Source organism: Budorcas taxicolor, chromosome X (genome assembly GCF_023091745.1).
Source record: "Budorcas taxicolor isolate Tak-1 chromosome X, Takin1.1, whole genome shotgun sequence".
Lineage (NCBI taxonomy): Eukaryota > Metazoa > Chordata > Mammalia > Artiodactyla > Bovidae > Budorcas > Budorcas taxicolor.
In genome coordinates this window covers 141,836,275-141,854,934 of record NC_068935.1, presented here as the reverse complement: position 1 = coordinate 141,854,934, position 18,660 = coordinate 141,836,275, and the positions used below count along the sequence as shown (strand labels likewise).

At 42.3% G+C, this 18,660-nt stretch overlaps 1 protein-coding gene across 1 annotated transcript; it reads right to left on the bottom strand.

Annotated features, from left to right (window-relative positions):
- Positions 1 to 2,536: 2,536 nt before the first annotated feature.
- On the bottom strand, positions 2,537 to 10,556 carry LOC128070627 (odorant-binding protein-like). Its single transcript, XM_052663935.1, has 6 exons — positions 10,479 to 10,556; positions 9,867 to 10,006; positions 8,738 to 8,805; positions 4,735 to 4,845; positions 2,769 to 2,870; positions 2,537 to 2,556 (listed from the first exon to the last, which is right to left on the bottom strand). The coding sequence occupies exons 1-6, from the start codon at positions 10,554 to 10,556 to the stop codon at positions 2,537 to 2,539; spliced, it is 519 nt and encodes a 172-aa protein (XP_052519895.1).
- Positions 10,557 to 18,660: the final 8,104 nt, after the last annotated feature.

The following is an 18,660-nucleotide window of genomic DNA, read 5'->3' as shown; positions in this document are numbered from 1 at the left end:
TTGGTGATGAACAGGCAGGCCTGGCATGCTGCAATTCGTGGGGTCACAAAGAGTTGGACATGACTGAGCAACTGAACTGAACTGTACTGAACAGTAATGTCACCCTGCACTTTCCGTGCATGAGTCTTAGTGAGTGGAACCTACGTTCCTTTCTCGGGAATGAATAAGATGCATTTTAGGGACTTCCTTTTCATCAGACTGCCGCCTTCCGTACAGTAGGCTGAAAGCAAAAGTGTCAGTTGCTCAGGCCTGTCCAACTCTTTAGGGTCCTATGGACTGTAGCCAACCAGGCTCCTTTGGATTGTAGCCAACCAGGCTCCTCTGTCTATAGCATTCTTCAGGAAACATTGGAGTGCGTTACTGTTTCCTCTTCCAGAGGATCTTCCACACCCAAGGATAGAACTTGGGTCGTCTGCATTGCAGGCGGACTCTTTACCATCTGAGCCATCGAGAAGCGCATACACTGGAGGAGTCATTACTCTGCCCCAAGATGGTTTAGTCTAGTTTCTTCCTCTTCCCTGGACACCTGAGGCCTGTCTACCAAATCTACATAAAGATTGTCTCTGATGAACACCTGTCCTATGAAAGGCACAGTTTCCTGGACACTTAATGTGGACATTTGTGTGTTTTAAATGAGGTGACTTTTGCACAGACATGCCTGGGCAGGGCAAATATTAATTCAATTTATTTACACCCTCAGCAATCAAATAACACCAGTGAGGACATGATTTAGTGAGAAGGAGAGATGAGATGGGAGAGGGGGTGTGAGCGTGAAGAGAGCAGGATCATGTTAATCAGGAACCAGGAAAGTCGTCTTCGTGTTGTTGATCTTGATTCCATGGAGACGAGGACGTGTCTGGTCTCAGTGACTCTTTCTGTAGGTGAATAAGAGAGAACCAATGGTTTAGTAGAGCTGACTGTGAGACAGCTCACAAGGGTTAGCCTCAGGCAGTAGGCTGTTCAGGGTACAGGGAGCTGGTAGCTGATCCAATAACCGATTCCAGGTGGACCTCAACACTGCACATTTCTGTGATGGCAGATTGTCCTCGGAACGTACATGTGGTTCGAGATTTCCCATTTTGGATTGATTCTATGAGTAATGATTTCACAATGCATGTACAAGGTGGTGCTTCATCTAAAGATGATTTTCAGGCTCTATACTTGGAGCAGACAACTCTAACCCTGAAACTTTTGTCTTTTGGGTCCTCAAGAATTTTTTTAATTTTTTTTTATTTATTAATTATTATTTTAATTTTTAAAATTATTTGCATTTTAATTATTAATTTTTATATTCTGGTATAGCTGATTATCAATGTTGCATTAATTTCAGGTGTACAACCAAGTGATTATACATACAAAAGTTAGTATCTATTATTTTCAGATTCTTTCCCCATTTAGGTTTTATAGAGTATTGCGTATAGTCCACTGTGTTATTCAGTTGGACCTTGTTCTCTATCCATTCTGTATATAATAGTTTCTATCTACTAACCTCAAACTTCTCAGACGATAGGGATCTGCCTGCAACTCAGGGGACCCAGGTTTGATCCCTGTGTTGGTAAGATCTTGTGCAGAAGGGAATGGAAAAACACAAGGATGTTTGCTGGAGAATACCATGGACAGAGGAGCTTGGAGGGCTATGTTCCATGGGGTCGCAGAGAGCCAGATGTGACTGAGCAAGGAACCTTTCTTCCACTTTCCGTTTTCAACCGCAAACCTCCCAATCCTTTTCTTGCTAACCCCCTCCCACTTGGCAACCTCAAGTCTTTTCTCCATGTCTGTGAGTCTGTTTCTGTTTTGTAAATAAGGTCCCATGCAGAAGTGATATCTATGTGAAAATGAAAGTTACTCAGTCGTGTCCAACTCTTTGTGACCCCATGGACTAGAGCCCACCAGGTTCCTCTGTCCATGGAGATGCTCCAGGAAAGAATACTGGAGAAGCTTTCCCCTTTTCCAAGGCATCGTCCCAACCCAGGAATCAAACCCAGGTCTTCCCAGCTGAGCCACAAGGGAAGCCCAAGAAGCCTGGAGTGGGTAGCCTTTCTCTTCTCTAGCATATCTTCCCGACCCAGGAATTGAACCGGGTCCTCCTGCATTGCAGTCGGGTTCTATACCAACTGAGTCATCAGGGAAGCCCTGCTTCTTTAACACCGATTCTCCTGGAGGAGGTATGTGTGGGGCAACCGCAAGGTCAGGATGCATTGGAACACTGAGAGTTTCCACCTACTCATGGGGATTCCTGCTTCTCTCTGATGACTCTGGTCTGCAAGATTCCCGTAGGATATGACTCTCTCACCACAATTGCTCAGAGTTAATCAACCAAACTGTTTGCAACTTAATATGGCTCAAGAGCAGCGAAATTATGGAGCAGAAAAAAGTCTTTCGTGACACGTTTAAACTGTTGAGATAAACATTTCACATGCATGGAATAACGGTGTGACCTTCTTACATCATCTGGAATGGGCACCATTAATAACGGACTTTTTTTTTTTTTTTTTTCGGACCATGTTTACTTACATAATATCAGAGTCACTGGTTTTCACTCCTCTGGACAGTCATCTGGGGAAAAACAAAATGGGAGAAATAAAAGAGCCACCAATTACTAACATTCCCAGCATCTCCAATGTTTCATTCTCTCTTCCTTTTTTTAAATAACGGATCTTAAAAGAGATGACTTGTGGAAGAAGAAATTTTGAATAAGCTGATTTGTTTCCTGATATTTACATACCAGGTGAATGGTATGGTCAGGGAAAGAAGTATAATTCCATTACCATTATCGATGAAATTCCGGATATTTTCTTCTGGAATCCCTCTTTCTCTCACTGCATTCCTGAACTCCTCTTCGTGTTTTGGATCAACATTATTTCCTGCGCCTGTCAAATCACCGTGCAAAAAGCAGAATTGTGACCCCTGGGAACCCATGGATATTCCTAAATCTACAGAACCATGAATGGAACATGCCAATCAGATGTTCACTTGTATAATCTAAGACTTTCAAACGGTTGCCACAAGACAGACATATGCTTTCTGTCTTAAGAATTGAACCCAGTCCAACTTGGTGAGCAGGACACCCTCCCCCTCAGCATCAGGAGCTGGATGACAAAGACTTGCCAGGATCTCCATGAATCTGGGCCTCAGTTCATCCTAATATGGAACCTACTTGCTTCTCACACCTTCCTCGTGTAGGTAACTGTCACTCATCTCTGTTTCTAGACCCAGCTTATTAGGAAACATGCTTCTCTCCTTCCACAGACACATTCTCCACTTTGCACTTAATGCCAGAGGGCAATTTACTCTTTCATGAACCTACCGTTCTACCCAATAACCTTTTCTGATATAGACACCTGTTGTCCCCAAGGCACACACACCTCTCAGGGCTTCTGTGTGATTAGGGAGTGATGTCAGTGTTCATAAGAACAATGCATTTGAAACATGGAAAAGGGCAAAGATTTATCCTGTAAGTATCTGTTTCAAGGCTTACAGTACGTCAGAAAACTGATATTGTATACAAACACATAGCTATAGAATCTGCATATATATGGAATCTAGAAAGATGGTACTGACAATGATCTTATTTACAGGGCATTAGTGGAAAAACTGTCATAGAGAAGAGACTTATGGGCATGGGGAGAGGGGAGGAGACGGTGAGATGTATGGAGAGAGTGACATGGAAACTTATATGACCATCTGTAAATTAGATGGAAAATGGGAAATTGCTGTATGTCTCTGGGAACTCAAACAGGGGCTCTGTATCAATCTAGAGGGGTGGGATGCGGAGGGAGATGGGAGGGCGGTTCAAAAGAGAGGGACCTATGTGTACCTATGGGCTTCCCTTGCGGCTCTGCTAGTAAAGATTCCTCATGCAGGAGACCTGGGTTTGATCCTTGAGTTGGGAAGATAACCTGGAGAAGGGAAAGGCTCCCCACTCCAATATTCTGGCCTGAAGAATTCCATGGACTGTATAGTCCATGGGGTCATAAACAATCAGACACGACTAAGCAACTTTCACACAAGCACATGTATGCTGCTGCTGCTGCTGCTGCTAAGTCGGTTCATTCATGTCCGACTCTGTGCGACCCAATAGATGGCAGCCCACCAGGCTCTGCCGTCCCTGGGATTCTCCAGGCAAGAACACTGGAGTGGGTTGCCATTTCCTTCTCCAATGCGTGAAAGTGAAAAGGGAAAATGAAGTCACTGAGTTGTGTGGAACTCTCAGTGACCCCATGGACTGCAGCCCACCAGGCTCCTCCGTCCATTGGATTTTCCAGGCAAGGGAAGCAGATGTATACGTATGGCTGATTCATGTTGATCTTTGATAGAAAACAATGCCATCCAATAAAGCAGTTATCCTTCAATTAAAAAATAGATAAAAATTTTTAAACAAAAGAAAGTCAGTCTCATTATAGCCATGGCATGAAATTAGTTGAAATATTAAACATTTCAACATTTAATAGTTAACATTAAACATAAAATATTAAAAAATGATTCAAGTAAAACTTCCTTTTTAAAATTTCAACAGAAAAACATCATCTTGAAATGTCTGATGATGTGATATTCTGCACCCTATGGCCTCCTGTTTCTTGGCAGATTGCCTTCCAGGATCCTTAATTCTGTGAGCATAAAGATACAGGCCTTGCACCCTGAGTACTGTCAGCACCTCCTGATATTCTGAATGAGTCTTGACAGTGGACATGTAACATTGCCATATCAGTGGAAATTTTAGGATGTCATACCTACCAAATAATCCCACCAGTTCTGTCTCCTTGCCATCTGGATCCACGTTGAGATGATGCACTATGAGATAGTCCTTGTCCCCACTAATGAGTTGAAATTCATTGTGACCCGCGTCTGTGAGAGCGAGAAAAGATACAAACAGCCCCACCTTAACTAGTTGTCAGTTAGATTATTGCGGCATACGGCGGGCATGAAGAACGGTCCATTGTGTATTGACCCACTCACTCCATGTGTGCACAGAATGCTACCGTTAACCACGGCACGGAAAGGAGGCACGGCTTTTTCTCACCCCCACCTTTTCCTACCATTTTCCGGTCACTCCTTGCTGTCTTAGCAAGATGCTTACCACATTAGAACGTGTGTTCTAATGAACCCCACAGATTCTTTTTCTGCATTGTTTCTTGACTTGCTGAGTCTTCCCTGCTGCCCGTGGGCTTTCTCCACGTGTGCTGTCTGTGGAGTGCAGGCTGGTGTGGTGTTCGAGCTTCTTATTGCAGTGCCTTCCCTTGTTGCCAAGCACAGACTCTGGGCTGCGGGCGCTTCAGTAGTTGCAGCTCGGGGGCTGTAGAGTGCAGGATCAGTAGTTGTGGTGCATGAGCTTAGATGCCCCATGGCGTGTGGGATTTTCTCAGACTAGGGATCAAACCCACGTCTCCTGCCCTGGCAGGCAGAATTCTTATCCCCTGGACCACCGGGGAGGTTTCTGAGAGTGGTTTAAAACATCATGAACGTGTTATCAAATACAGGTTCTAAAATTCTTGGATGTCTGTTACCCCGGTCACAAATTGGTATCTCTTGACCAACCTACCTTGTGTTCATCACCTTCTGTTCCTGAGTGCATACGCCAGGCCCGGCAACCTTGTGAACACTTTAAGTATTGTGTTTCCCGAGCCCCTCAGTCTGGGGTATGACACAGCTCACTTCCTTGTCTGTTGGTGCGAAGACAGCTTACCTAGTAGGACGTGAAGGCAGTGACCACCTAGAGGTGGCCTCCTTCCGCACCTGGGCCGCTGCCCCTGCTCTCCGTCCTGCCCGTCCTCTCTGCCCCATGCGTCTGGACAAGAAGCAGCTCTGGCCTACTGTGCATCACACTGCACTCTCTGCATCCCTCCTCAGTCTCCTGGCCTCCACCTCACCTTCCTGCAACCACTCAGCAACATGCGATGTAAAAACGCCCGTCTGTGTTCCTGAACCTTGCAAACACCACTTGCTCCGTCTCTGAAACACTGAAAATTTTTAGTGTGCTTGAAAAAAAAAGAAAAAAAAGCAGCTTCAGAGTCTCATAGCCCTGACAAGAATATGCAATTTTCCCAAGGGCAGGCCGAGTCCACCAGACTTGCTCACATTGGGACAGCTTAGTTCATACTGTGCATGTCCTCAGATTATCAGTGACCACCTGTGGTTCACCATGGCTTCACAAGGTGGGCATAGCAGCATCACTGAATTGACTGTGATGTTCATGATGGGATGAGACAGTGAGAGTAACCTGTCTTCTGGGTGTCAACTCACCATCAAGGCCACTGCTGTACTGGGCCTGATGCCCAGTCCCTCACAGTCCCCAAACAAAGCTGAAGGCTGCAATGGCTTGTCCCCAAGAGACCTTCCAAGACGCCTTGCCCTTCTGTTTATCTCCCTTGTTTAGTCACTGTGGAAAATTCAAGCTAAAACAGATCGCAAAAATGGAGAAGCAGAAAGACAGTGGAAGAATTCACAATTCAGCCAAGGGAAATCACAGAATGGGAATAGGAAATGAAATCATAATTTAGAAAACATCATATGTTAGAAGTTATTGATGAAAAGTACGGGGAAATATTTCAGGCATGAATTTTACTAATGTGTGATCATCGCACATGCGCTGTGCCACTACTCAGTTTGGGTAAGGGTTGTGATCACATATGAAGTGTTTAAATTTTAATCCAATATGCTCCTGCTAGGCTGTGAAAAAATAATAATGTTATAGGGCCATTATAAAGAGCTCAGAGATACGAAGCTTAGCCAGCATCCCCATTGCTTTAAATAGAAGCTGCGTTTCTGGTTGAACTCACAACAATTTGCTTGAGTTCAAGTTCATCCATCTCAGCTTGGATGGCCAAAGACATCTTAAGATTGTTTTTTAAAAGTGAATAGCACTGATGTGCAAACTCAAGATAGACCCCTGAGACCTCAGTTCATAAGCCTGTTGTAAATGATCTGTGAGAACCCTACGAAATACAAATTCTACACTCATGCTTGGTCTCATTGTTCTTGTTGATATTTAATTGCTATGTCATAGCTCTCCATGACCCCAAGAACTGTACGACACCAGGTTCCTCTATCCTCCATGATCTTCTAGAGTTCGCTCAAATTCATCTCTGTTGAGTCAATGATGCCATCCAACCATCTCATCCTCTGGCACCCCTTCCTCCTTTGACCTTTGATCTTCCCCAGCATCAGGGTCTTTTCCAGTGAGGCAAATCTTCGCATCAGATGGCCAACGTACTGAGATTTCGGCATCAGTCTTCCAGTGAATATTCTTGCTTGGTCTCCTTTAGGATTGACTGGTTTCCTCTCCTTGGAGTCCTAGGGACTCTCAAGTGTCTTCTGCAGCACCACCATTTGGAAGTATCAACTCAACCTTCTTTATGGTCCAACTCTCAAAGACATACAAAACTGCTGAGTAGAAGCACACTGTTGACTCTACGGACCTTTGTTGGCAAAGTGATGTCTCTGCATTTTAATATGCTGTCTTGCTTGTCATAGCTTTCTTTCTAAGGAGCAAGCATCTTTTAATTATGTGGCCGCAGTCACAGTCCCGAGATTTTTGGAGCTCAAGAAAAGAAAATCTGTTGCTGCTTGCCCTCTTTCCCCTTTCTATTTGCCATAAAGTGAGGGGACCAGATGCCATGATCTTCACGTTTTTGGATGTTGAGTTTTTCAGACCAGCATTTCCAGTCTCCTCATTCACCGTCATCAACAGACTCTTTCGTTCCTCTTCACTTTCTTCCATTAAAGTGGTGTCATCTGCGTATCTGAGGCTGTTGATATTTCTGCCAGCCATCTTCATTCCAGCCTGGCATTTAGCATGATGTACTCTTGCCTGGAAAATCCCACGGATGGAGGAGCCTGGTGGGCTACAGTTCATGGGGTCACAAAGAATCGGACATGACTGAGCGACTTCACTCACTCACTCACTCAACTCACTCACTCTGCATGTAAGTTATATATGCAGCATGACAGCACATGCTAACTTACTGTACTCTTCTCCCAATGTTGAAGCAGCTTGTTGTTCCACGTCTCACTATTACTGACTGATCAGCATACAGGTTTCCCAGGAGACAGGTAATCTGGTATTCCCATATCTTGAGGAATTTTCCACAGTTTGTTGTGATCCATACAGTCAAAGGCTTTTGCATAGTCAACGAAGCAGGAAAAATAATTGTTTTTCCTTTTTTTTCTGGAATTGCTTCTCTTTCTCAATGATCCAGACTGTTGACAATTTGATCTGGTTCATCTGCCTTTTCTAAATCAAACCTATCTTTCTGGAAGTTCTCAGATCGCCTACTGCAGAATTCTAGCTTGAAGGACTTTGAGTAGTACCTTGCTTGCATGTGAATTGAGCACAACAGTGAAGTAGTTTGAACGTTCTTTGTCATTGCCCTTCTTTGAGATTGAAATGGAAGCTGACCTTCTCTAGTTCTGCAGCCACTGCCGAGTTTTCAAAAGTTGCTGACTCATTGCATGCAGCCCTTTAACAGCATCATCTTTTAAGATTTTAAAGAGCCTAGCTTGAATTCTGTCACCTCTACAAGTGTTGTTCATATAACACTTCCTGAGACCCACTTAACTTCACACCCTAGGATGTTGGGCTCTGGTCTCACTGATTAACACTCCATTGAAGGGAGACTTTCCAGTCCCTGACCTCTAATATTTAACAGGAGTAGAATTCAGGTGCATGGGGTTATTGAAGAAAGTTGAGACCAAGATTTCTACCTGAACATACTCTTTCCAGGGCAACATTCATACTTACAGTTAATAGCATAATGGGTTTCTTCCCTTAGGCCTGAGACATATTTTTCTATGCATTCTCCATTCTTCCTTAAAAACAAAATACATTCAAGTTGGTTGATTAAGAGAATAACAATTTGATGTATAATTAAGATTCTTTCTTTGTGACACCCAAGAAAACGTGTCAGATATCACCACAGTGCTGGTGAACATTTTGACCTTCAAAAGGGACGAGATATGTTGTCTCAATCCAGTAACTTTCAAGTGGCAAGGATGGTTTGTCTTCCCACTATATCTAACTAGTAGTTCTAAAGATAACCTGTAGGTTCAAAACAGGTCATGTGTAAAGCCAAAAAACAAGGAGAAATCTAGAATTTTAGGAAAAAAGAAAAAGAATGAACTGTTCCTTTATATATATAGTTTCTGAAAACTGAGAGGCATAGCCATCATGACAAACCTGGGGGGTTGTCGCAACCCTGGCAGTGATTCGTTTTTCAATGAAAGTATTTTTTGTCACTCAGTTGCGTCCGACTCTGTGGGACCCCATGGACTGTGGCCCGCCAGGCTTCTGTGTCCATTGGATTCTCCAAGAATACTGGAGTGGGTCGCCATTTCCTCCTCCAGGGGATCTTCCCGACCCAGGGATGGAACTCCTGTCACGTGCAGTGGCAGGCACCTGGGAAGGGACTTGGGAATATCACTAGGGGCTCTGAGGGCTTTGGGAAACTCAGTGGTGATGAGCCTCCCGTGAGAAAGCCCCGAGGGCAGAGCTCACTGTGTGCTCCCCTTGCTCTCACTTCTGTGTTCAGTGGGAACCATCTCTTACAAATTCTGCAGGAAGAGTTCAAGCCCCTGGTGGGGACTGTGGGCTCCAGGACACGAGCCTCTTCCCTCTGCCCTGTCCATCTTTCCTTTACTGAGTTGATGCCAGTGGACTTCTGGGTTCCCCTGCTAATCAGAGTTTTTGGGACATACCCTGGAAATTGAAAGGGGAACTGATCCCGTCCCCCCATCAAAGACCCTGCTCAGCCTTACAGCGCAGGGCGTAATGCTCTCAACATCACCCAGAGAGTTCCCTGCAGATGGGGAAGACACACCCTCCCTCAGGTCGGGGCTTTACAGGTGTTTTCCTTTTGGGTGAATATACTTACTTGATATAGAAGTGGAAGTGTACCGTGCCATTTTCTTCATCAAACTCAATGTAACGCATGAAAATGTGAAATGGCGCACCCTCGGTGATCTTCTCTATGTTATCGGCTGCGATGTAATGGGTTAACCATCTTCCTGAGACCTAAAAGTAAAATTCCCTTCAGAAATCGTAGTTCATCTCTGTAAATTCTGCCCGACATCATCCCTCAGGAGTTTCCCTGCCCTTTCATTTGAGCAGAAGTTACCCATCTTTATGAACATAGCTCTAGGTATAGAATCATGTGAAAACTCAAGTCAAGTACAGGAAATAATTGAGAAATTACTGAGATAGATTGGCTGTCTTGTCAAGCACAAGAGCCCTATTCTAACATCTGTGTGATGTTCCTTCTGTTTAATAAGAGCAGTGAACAAGCATGAGAGCCAGTGAATAGATGGCAGAGGTGATACAGACGTCACAAACAGCAAGTATAGAGCCAGTGAATGGAGCAATTCTGAACTGCAGAGAGATGGCTAGACTTAGTGATCCACACGACTGGACCTCGAAAGGGACACTCACACGGATACACGCCAAGACTTCCGCCCAAGCCTAGACCACGTTCAAATGCCCCTGGTACCTGAGAGGCGTCTATCTGAGCATCACCTTGAGTGACAACAAGCAGACCAAGGACAAGACTGCACAGCAGAGCCTTCATCTTGTTGACTCTTGTGGTCCTTCTGTAGAAGCCGAGGGTGTCCCAGTGGTTGGAGAGGATGCAAAATTGCTGCCACTTTTATAGCCTGCATCTGCTGGCGTGACACATCATGAGCCAATGGCTGTTCCTCATATGACCACAGTAACAACAGAAGGCACCTTCTGGATCCTGGTTGGCAGAGATACACTCTGCTGGCATTCTGTCATTTTAATAATGAGATTTGTTTTAAGAGAAGCGTATGTGGATGTGAGCATTTGACCTTTAAAGTAAGGGAGAAATTGCTGTACATCCAATTTTGCAAGGGGAAACTATTTATTTTCCTGTTTATCATGACATCCAAAATGAGATGAGCTGTCCAAGGTACATATCCCTCACTTCTGCATCATTTCCTTAACGTGGAGGAGACCGTGTAACATTTATTTTCTAAAAGTAAAGATTAACTGTGTGGTTTGGCCAAGAGAACAGTACTACTTAAGAGACCCTTGGAAAGACTCCTATTATTCTGGGGTGAGGAGCAGGTCACCTAGCATTTATCACCTCCTCCTGCCCCAATGTGGTCTTTTCCCTCTTTAGTACTAAGAGGACAATCCATTCAAATGCCCCATAACCTCATCTGAAGAAGGCACATCAGTAGTTTATTTTCAGTGATTTCTTTCCAGACACTCTTTTAGGCATTTGCTTTGTAATATGACATTGACTCACTAACTCAGTTGTTTCTCCCAGCAAGCAAAAGAGTTGGACATCAGTCCTTGCAATTTTTAGAATTTTGAATGGAAAAAATACATTTCCTAACTCAAGGTCACTGAAACAGTGAAAGAGTCTATCTTTTTTGGCATTTTTTTTATCAAATTTTACTTAGGTTCATCTTCTCTCATTGTAAGTTGTCAAATAAATACAGTAAAAGATTTATTTTGTTCTCAATATATAAATTAAGAAATGAGATTCATTTTTCCTGAGTCAACTAAGTGAGAACTGACCCAGTACTGGCTGTTCCTGGGACAGATCAGAGCTCAGAATCCTTCATTTGGGTTGAAGTCAGACCTTTGAGGAGAGCTTGTCATCTCAAGGTCATCCTCAGCCCACATCCTCAGAGGATCACTTTCCTTCATGTTCATGTGGACTCACAATACATCTATGTTTTTTCCTTTTATTCTCTTTCTTTCAGTTGCAATATTATGTTATCTCTTTTGTTCATACATTCCTCTGTATATTATCCTGTCATATTTTCAGCTGTGAAGTCTGTGTGATAGAAGGTTTTCATGTCTCAGAATATCCTGAAACTGTTTTCTGTCTTTGATCAAGATACTAATTTTCCATTTTTGGCTCTTTGTTTTTACTTTTTTGGTTTGTTCATTTCTTTATCTTAGCTACACCATGCAGCATGCAGGTTCTTTGTTCTCCAATGGGAATGAAACCTGTTTGGACCCTGTACTCTGTGCAGGGGAAGGGCAAAATCCTAACCACTGGTCCACCAGAGAAGTCCCTGATTCAGATAAATTTGAGTAGTCATGTGATCCCAGCTAACACCCCTTAACATCCCATCATCACCCTTCCATCTCTACTTTTGTACCCCCAGCATTCCCAGGTTTTCATTTTGGACTCTTACCAACATGTGTCCTCTTGGAATGTATCCTAGGACCATCCCATCTTAGGAAGATCTTTCCAGCTGCCAATCACGGGGAGGTTAGATGCTAGTTCTTCTAAGAGATTATTGCAAAATTGTAATAACCATGTTGGTTTCCACTGGTCTTAGCACTCTTCTTCCCTCACTGTGTTCACAAGTCTGTTCTCTATATCTGCATCTGTGTTCCCTCCCTGCAAATAATAGGTAGCTAGTAAGAAGTTGCTGAAACACAGAGAGTCCAGAGAGGTGCTCTGTGATGATCTGGAGGGGTGAGATGGGGTGAGGGGAGGGGGCTCAAAAAGAGAGGTGATAAATGAATAATTATGACTGATTTGCATTTTGTATGGCAGAACCAAGAGATTATTGTAAAGCATTCTCCATCAATTAAAAGATAGAATAGAAAGAAAAAAGGTTCTCATCCTTAAGGAAATTGATGCCATAAAATAAAAGGAAATAAAATCTTATTGCTTTGTACTGAAAGGACACATATGGCTTTTAATACCAATTCTCCTGAATATTGGTCAAAATATAGGTAATAGAGTAACAAATAAAAACAGAAGCATCTTACAAAAATATTTCTGTTGTAACTCCCTCCAAATAACACTAAGCCCTGCTTGATATATCTTCTTGTGGTCTACTTCTCAAGTTTATTCAGATTTTTGTAACAGGGAAGTCGCTCTGATCCAGTTTATTAATTTGGTTTTACTTGTCTGTTTTCTCTGTAACCTCTGTTTTTTCCAACTTAGATTGCACAACTCCTAACTAAACTTTGCAAGGAAGCTATTGATCTTGGCCACTCAAAATTTCAGTTTCCCTCAATGATTCATGACCAAGGTTGAAATGCAGTTAGAGTCTAAAGTTGAGACAATAAAATACAAGCCGACTATTTTAAAAAACGTAATTGTTTATGCAACTTTTATTACCAAGAAATGTATTATTACATTTATTCATTTATGCATTTATTTATTTGTCTGTGCGGCGTCTTAGTTGCAGCACACAAAATCTTTGTTTCATTATAGCTCGGATCTTTAGTTATGGCACATGGGCTCTCTAGCTGTGTTACTGACAGAGCTAGGAGAAAGGACGTAGGGAGGCAAGGAATATGATCTTGGACAGTCGGCTGAGAAGATGGTAACCACCTAGTCAGGGTCTGGATGACAGGTTCTTTTATAGAGCCAGAGGGAGAGAAGTTATGAGAAATTAAAGTCAAAAGACACAATACAGAGCTAGAGACACTGAGGAAGCAAAGTGAAAAAGGTCTTCAGTCCTGCAGAACATCTCAGGATGGGCCAGCCTTGGGAATGTTGTCTGTTAATTTCTTCTTTTCATAGCTGGGCAGGGTCGGTTCATCTCCCTGTGAGCTGAGAAAAGGCACTTTAACCGTCAGGCAGAAGGGTAGGGTCTTCTGAGGCAGGCCATTGTGTTCAATTATAATAACAATGACAACAAAAGGCAAGTCAAAGAAACAGTTCCAACAGCTTTGGTTCAGGTCCCCACTGTCAAAGTCCATTCCACAGTCTTGTGGAAAAAGAGGGCTGTGACCATTCTGCTTCATCAGAAGGATCATTCTGGGAGTGTTCACCATCGGTGTCAATGTTTCATATGTTGAGATTTTGCTTCTTATTTCCCTCTTTGGAAAGTGTCTTCTGTACACCTGTAAACTTCAAAATACTGAACTTGAAATCCAGGAGACAATAACTCAAGTTAAGGAATTGAGCACTTTTCTCTGTATGGGAAGACACAAGAGTCAGGGCTCATTAAAATTACTTCCTTAGTATGCACTTGAGCTCTCTGTGGTCCTGTAATAGTGAATTCTCAGCATTTCTTCAGGGTTCACCGTAGGGAGTGGCTGTAGTCTGGTGGCTCCTAGATAGCAGGTATTCTCCTTCTAGTCTGACCAGCTCTTGTTGGAGGGCTGCAATTGCTGGTTCCATTTCTCAGATTTCCCCCTTTGGGCCATGAATATGACCAATATTTGGGAGACATTTCATGATCAACTTTTGTCCCATGACACTGGGAGGTTCCATCCAGTTTAGGCAAAAATGCTTGATGTGCCACTCCAGATATTAAGTTTTGGCCCAGACCTCATCAGTAATTAAAAATTCTCTTTGGATTCTAGCTAAATAAAATCCAGGATTTTAGTAATTTTCCCTTTGTTCAGTACAAAGCAATTTTCCCTTATTGCTTCTTCCTGTAGTTAGAATCACAATGTTACAAGTATTTTATGTTATACATGTGATTTTTTCTCAAGATGTTCAGCCATGGAAGTATTGTTGGAGGCCTGATTACACTTTGGGTACTGCAAGAGGCAACAGTCCTTTAAATTAGACCTGGTATAAGTAATGAAGCTAGCGACACTGACAATGACATAGTTCAGCAGAGAGATACAAAGCACAATTTGAAAACAAAGAACAAATGTAAACAATGATTTGTGTAACTGCTTGTAATCCAGTTGCAGTAGTCAAGTGACCTGGGTGAAGGGAATAACCAATTTAATGAGCTATCTGCAGTTTCTTTGTACTGGCCACGCACATTCATGCATGGCTTAATGTTTGAGACAAGCGTATGCTAATGGCAGGATCAGGCAGGTAGGGAGAAAAAGATAAATGTTTCAATTTAACTCGCAGAAGGTATAACTTATCAAGTTACTATAAGTCATTATTAGTTTGAGGCGGTTTTTCTTAGACATGGAAAACACAGATTTAAACCAGCAAATTTTTTGGATAGAACCCGTAAAAATTATAACCATGTTTGCTAGTTATTCAGTCCTATGCAGCTAATTCTTTATGTTAGCAGCTTTATGAAGCCATCAGGTTTCCCATTAGAATTATTTATTTACTTATGGTCTGAAAGTCAGCGACTTGCATTTATCCAAAGGCTTTTTTTTTTCTTTTTAAATCAGTCTTCTTGAAGAAGAGGCATTTTTCCAAAAGTATCAGAGTGAAAGGGTAACTATCTTTAATGACAAAGGACTTACGAAGGCAAGTTTAAATCTGACTACATTGCAGTTGACAAAGAACCTGGGTACTGCAGTGACATACAACACTTTCAGATAATAGCTGGAAATACGACTAATATTCTACTGTTGCAGAAACCAGTACTCAAGAAACCAAGCACCACCCTCAGAGAGTTGGAGAATGCAAGTTTATTATGCCGGTAGGTCCAGATTCGTTAACACTCCAAGCTCTGAGCCCCAAACAAAGGGGTTACAGAGTTTTTATAGATAGACTGTAGTGGGCAACACTATCTGTTAATAGGCTGGTTTAAACTAAGGAGTTTCGCACATGTGGAAACAGCAGTCAAGATGGGGAGGGGGATGTCTGACCTGGACAGGCATGATTAAGCAGGTTTGCAGGGGCTGGGCAATTGCAAAGAGCAATACAAGGGTGCATGAAATTCCAGTTCCCAGTATTGCAAGTCCCCGCTGTCTGAGACTACGTGACCTATGTGATCTAGACTTTGTAAGGGGCAAGCTGAGTTACAGAGGCAGAAGGGGAAGGAGGTCGTGTAAAATTTTAACTTTTTCTCTTCACTACCAGGACATATAATGTGTTTAGGAACTCAATATGATATCTAGAATATCTGTATCATTTCAAATAAAACTAAAGATTTGTTTCTCATCTGGCAACTCCTCCCATGTAATTCATCATACCGCGTGAAGCTAATTAGCTTAACGTCTTTTGGGGGGTTGTTTTGGGACCCTTTCAAGCATTCAAAGTCAGCTAGACATAATTTGAATTTAGAAGTTTTGTTAAAAGAGCATTCAGGAAAAAATGAAGTGTTTTAAAACACAATAGATTCCTAGGTCAATGTGAAAAATAGTTATTTACTTAGCCAAAACAACAATAAAAATTTTCAAAGGCAAATACAGATCAATTAAAAAGGGGGGGGGACCTTAAAATACCTTGTCAAAGGGAAAATACATCTTCTGAAAGCTTGAGTTTTTTAAAAAGAGAAAAGTTAAATTTACATTTTGCCTTGGCTTAGTTAAAGGTTCATTTACTCAGTTAAAGTTAAAGTGGTTTTAAACTTAGTACTGACTGATCATGTACAAAACACTTTTGGGGGTCATTTTCTACAAACGTTTCATCACTTAACGTATTTTATCACAGTTTTAACTTTAAGTTGTAGAATATTTGGAGAGATTCTAAAACACTTAATTATTTCTAAAAGTTCACCAAAAACTCATATCTCATTTGCTCTCTTTTGTCAGAGGTTTTTTTTCACACTGAGTTACTTTCCTTGCCAACAAGTTTGTGACAGATATAATGAGATCTTATTTAGCTTATGTTAAACTTAGGCACAATGCAAGTATTATGCTTAATATTATGCTTTATGTTGTGACCTAAGACATGTATATATCACTTAGATCAACAAATTTAAACATTAATACCAGATACTAGTTAAATGCTAGTATCTGGTTCCCAGTTAACAGGAACCTGAAATTCATTTAGCTTAATTTCTCTTGTATTTAGAATTGTTGGGTTTGAAAGTTTATAAGCACTTATCCCTTTTTAAGACAATTACATAGAGTTCTTTTACAAATCAAACATGACATTGTTATCCAAAGACAAAGATCCATGCAAAGAGTGATCTGAATTCTCATTTCAAGATTTCAGTCCTTGTCAGGGTCCAGCCCCTGCAGGATCCAGGGGAACCCGAAAGAAAAACGGCATTGGCGATTGATTTAGAGAGAGATAAGGAAAGAATGTTGAAGACAAGAAAACAGAGGCGAGAAAGAGGCTGATATTCCTTGGTTTACACAGAAAACCAATAAAACTCCGAGACAAAGAGTTTGTCCTGTTCATGGAGGCCACAGGTGCCCTCCTGGTCTCCTGAGGAAGTGAAGATGCAGAAAGTCTTCCCATTCAGGTCTTAGAAACCCGGGTAGATAAGTGAACGCAGGGAGCCTCTATGCTCCAAGGGATCAGCCTAAAAAAAGAGAGGGAGAGGGAGAGAGAGAGAATGATTGACACGGGGAGACCAAGCTGATTCGGTGAGAGAGGCCTGTTACTTTATTTTCAAAAAGGACTTTTATACCTTTCTCACAAATGATGTTGTGTACATTATCTTCTGGCCTTGGAGGCCTGTGAACATTTTAAGACCCTCTTTTGATAAAGGCTGCTCAACCAGAAAACTTGTTTTCCCTCAAAGTGTTGTGTTGTTTTTTTTTTTTTTAATTTTTAATCTATGTCAGCCTCAGAAAGTATCAAAGTCACATCCTCATGAAGCAAAGGTGTAGCGAGTTACAACAAAGAAAGAAGCAATTAGCTCAAAGGTCTGATGTGGTTAGTTTCAAGGTTACATTTGTTTTTTTTATATTCTAACTATGTTGACAAATGTACTCCCAGGTGCACAGTGGATAAGGGATATAGGAACCTGGCAGCAAGCTTTGGCTCAACAGTGAAATCTTATACCGACACTATTCTAACAGCTTTTAACTCTTTGAAAGGCTCTGTGTTTTAGGCTTCCCATGTCTCTCACAGTTGGGGAGCTCTGTAAACAATCACATGCGTAGTTGTAAAAGTCCAGGTAAGGCAAGTTAGAGAGCCATCAGAGGGGTTTGAGCTGAAACACTCCTTTTATATGCAGGAGACTGTTAACTGGAGCTCTAAGTTAACCTTTTCCAGAGAAAGGTGGCCGGGGATAGCCCCCCAGTAATGGCAGAAGAATAGGTACAAAGCATAATGCAATAAGGCAGGCAGACTCTGGTGTTGGGGGTAAATGCTCGAGAAAGCCCAGGGCAGGTTGCCTCAAGGCCTGATCTCGCCTCTGCATTTTGTCAGGCCCCTTTCCTTATGACCTTTGCCACGGGCGGGATTCCCCACACTGGTTCCCAGCAAGTCCTAAGTCAGGTAAAGCAATGTGAAACCCATCAGTTTTCAATACAGGTTGGGTTAAAATTGGGTTTCTGACAGGTGGAACATGTCAAACTCACTTGATGAGATGGCCAGATATTTAGAGAAAAAGAAGTTTCTATTTACCTTGGACAAGCCAACTTCTAAATTACGTTCAGTTCAGTTCAGTCTCTCAGTCATGTCCGATTCTTTGTGACCCCATGAATCGCAGCACGCCAGGCCTCCCTGTCCATCATCAACTCCCAGAGTTCACTCAGACTCACGCCCATCGAGTCAGTGATGCCATCCAGCCATCTCATCCTCTGTCGTCCCCTTCTCCTCCTGACCCCGATCCCTCCCAGCATCAGAGTCTTTTCCAATGAGTCAGCTCTTCGCATGAGGTGGCCAAAGTTACACTATCTAAAATTCGCATGTAAAAAAAGGCATCACAGATGAGTGTTGCTGAAAAGATCAATAGAACATTTTCATCTCAAAAATATAAGTGTGTTCTGCCTAGGATGACTTCTTTCCCCCCTTTCTTTAATGTTCACAAGCATCTTGAGATTAATGGGGAAGGCTTTTGGAGTGGTAAAGGATTTTTGGAGCCACGCTTGTGGTGCTCTAAAGACTGGTTGTTGAGCTT

Coding starts and splice junctions, on each gene's coding strand:
- LOC128070627 (XM_052663935.1), bottom strand. CDS start 10,556: ATGAAGGCTCTGCTGTGCAGTCTTGTCCTTGGTCTGCTTGTTGTCACT. Junction 10,007..10,478: donor CTCAGATAGACGCCTCTCAG/GTACCAGGGGCA, acceptor TTTTACTTTTAG/GTCTCAGGAAGATGGTTAAC. Junction 4,846..8,737: donor AACCCATTATGCTATTAACT/GTAAGTATGAAT, acceptor TCGCTCTCACAG/ACGCGGGTCACAATGAATTT.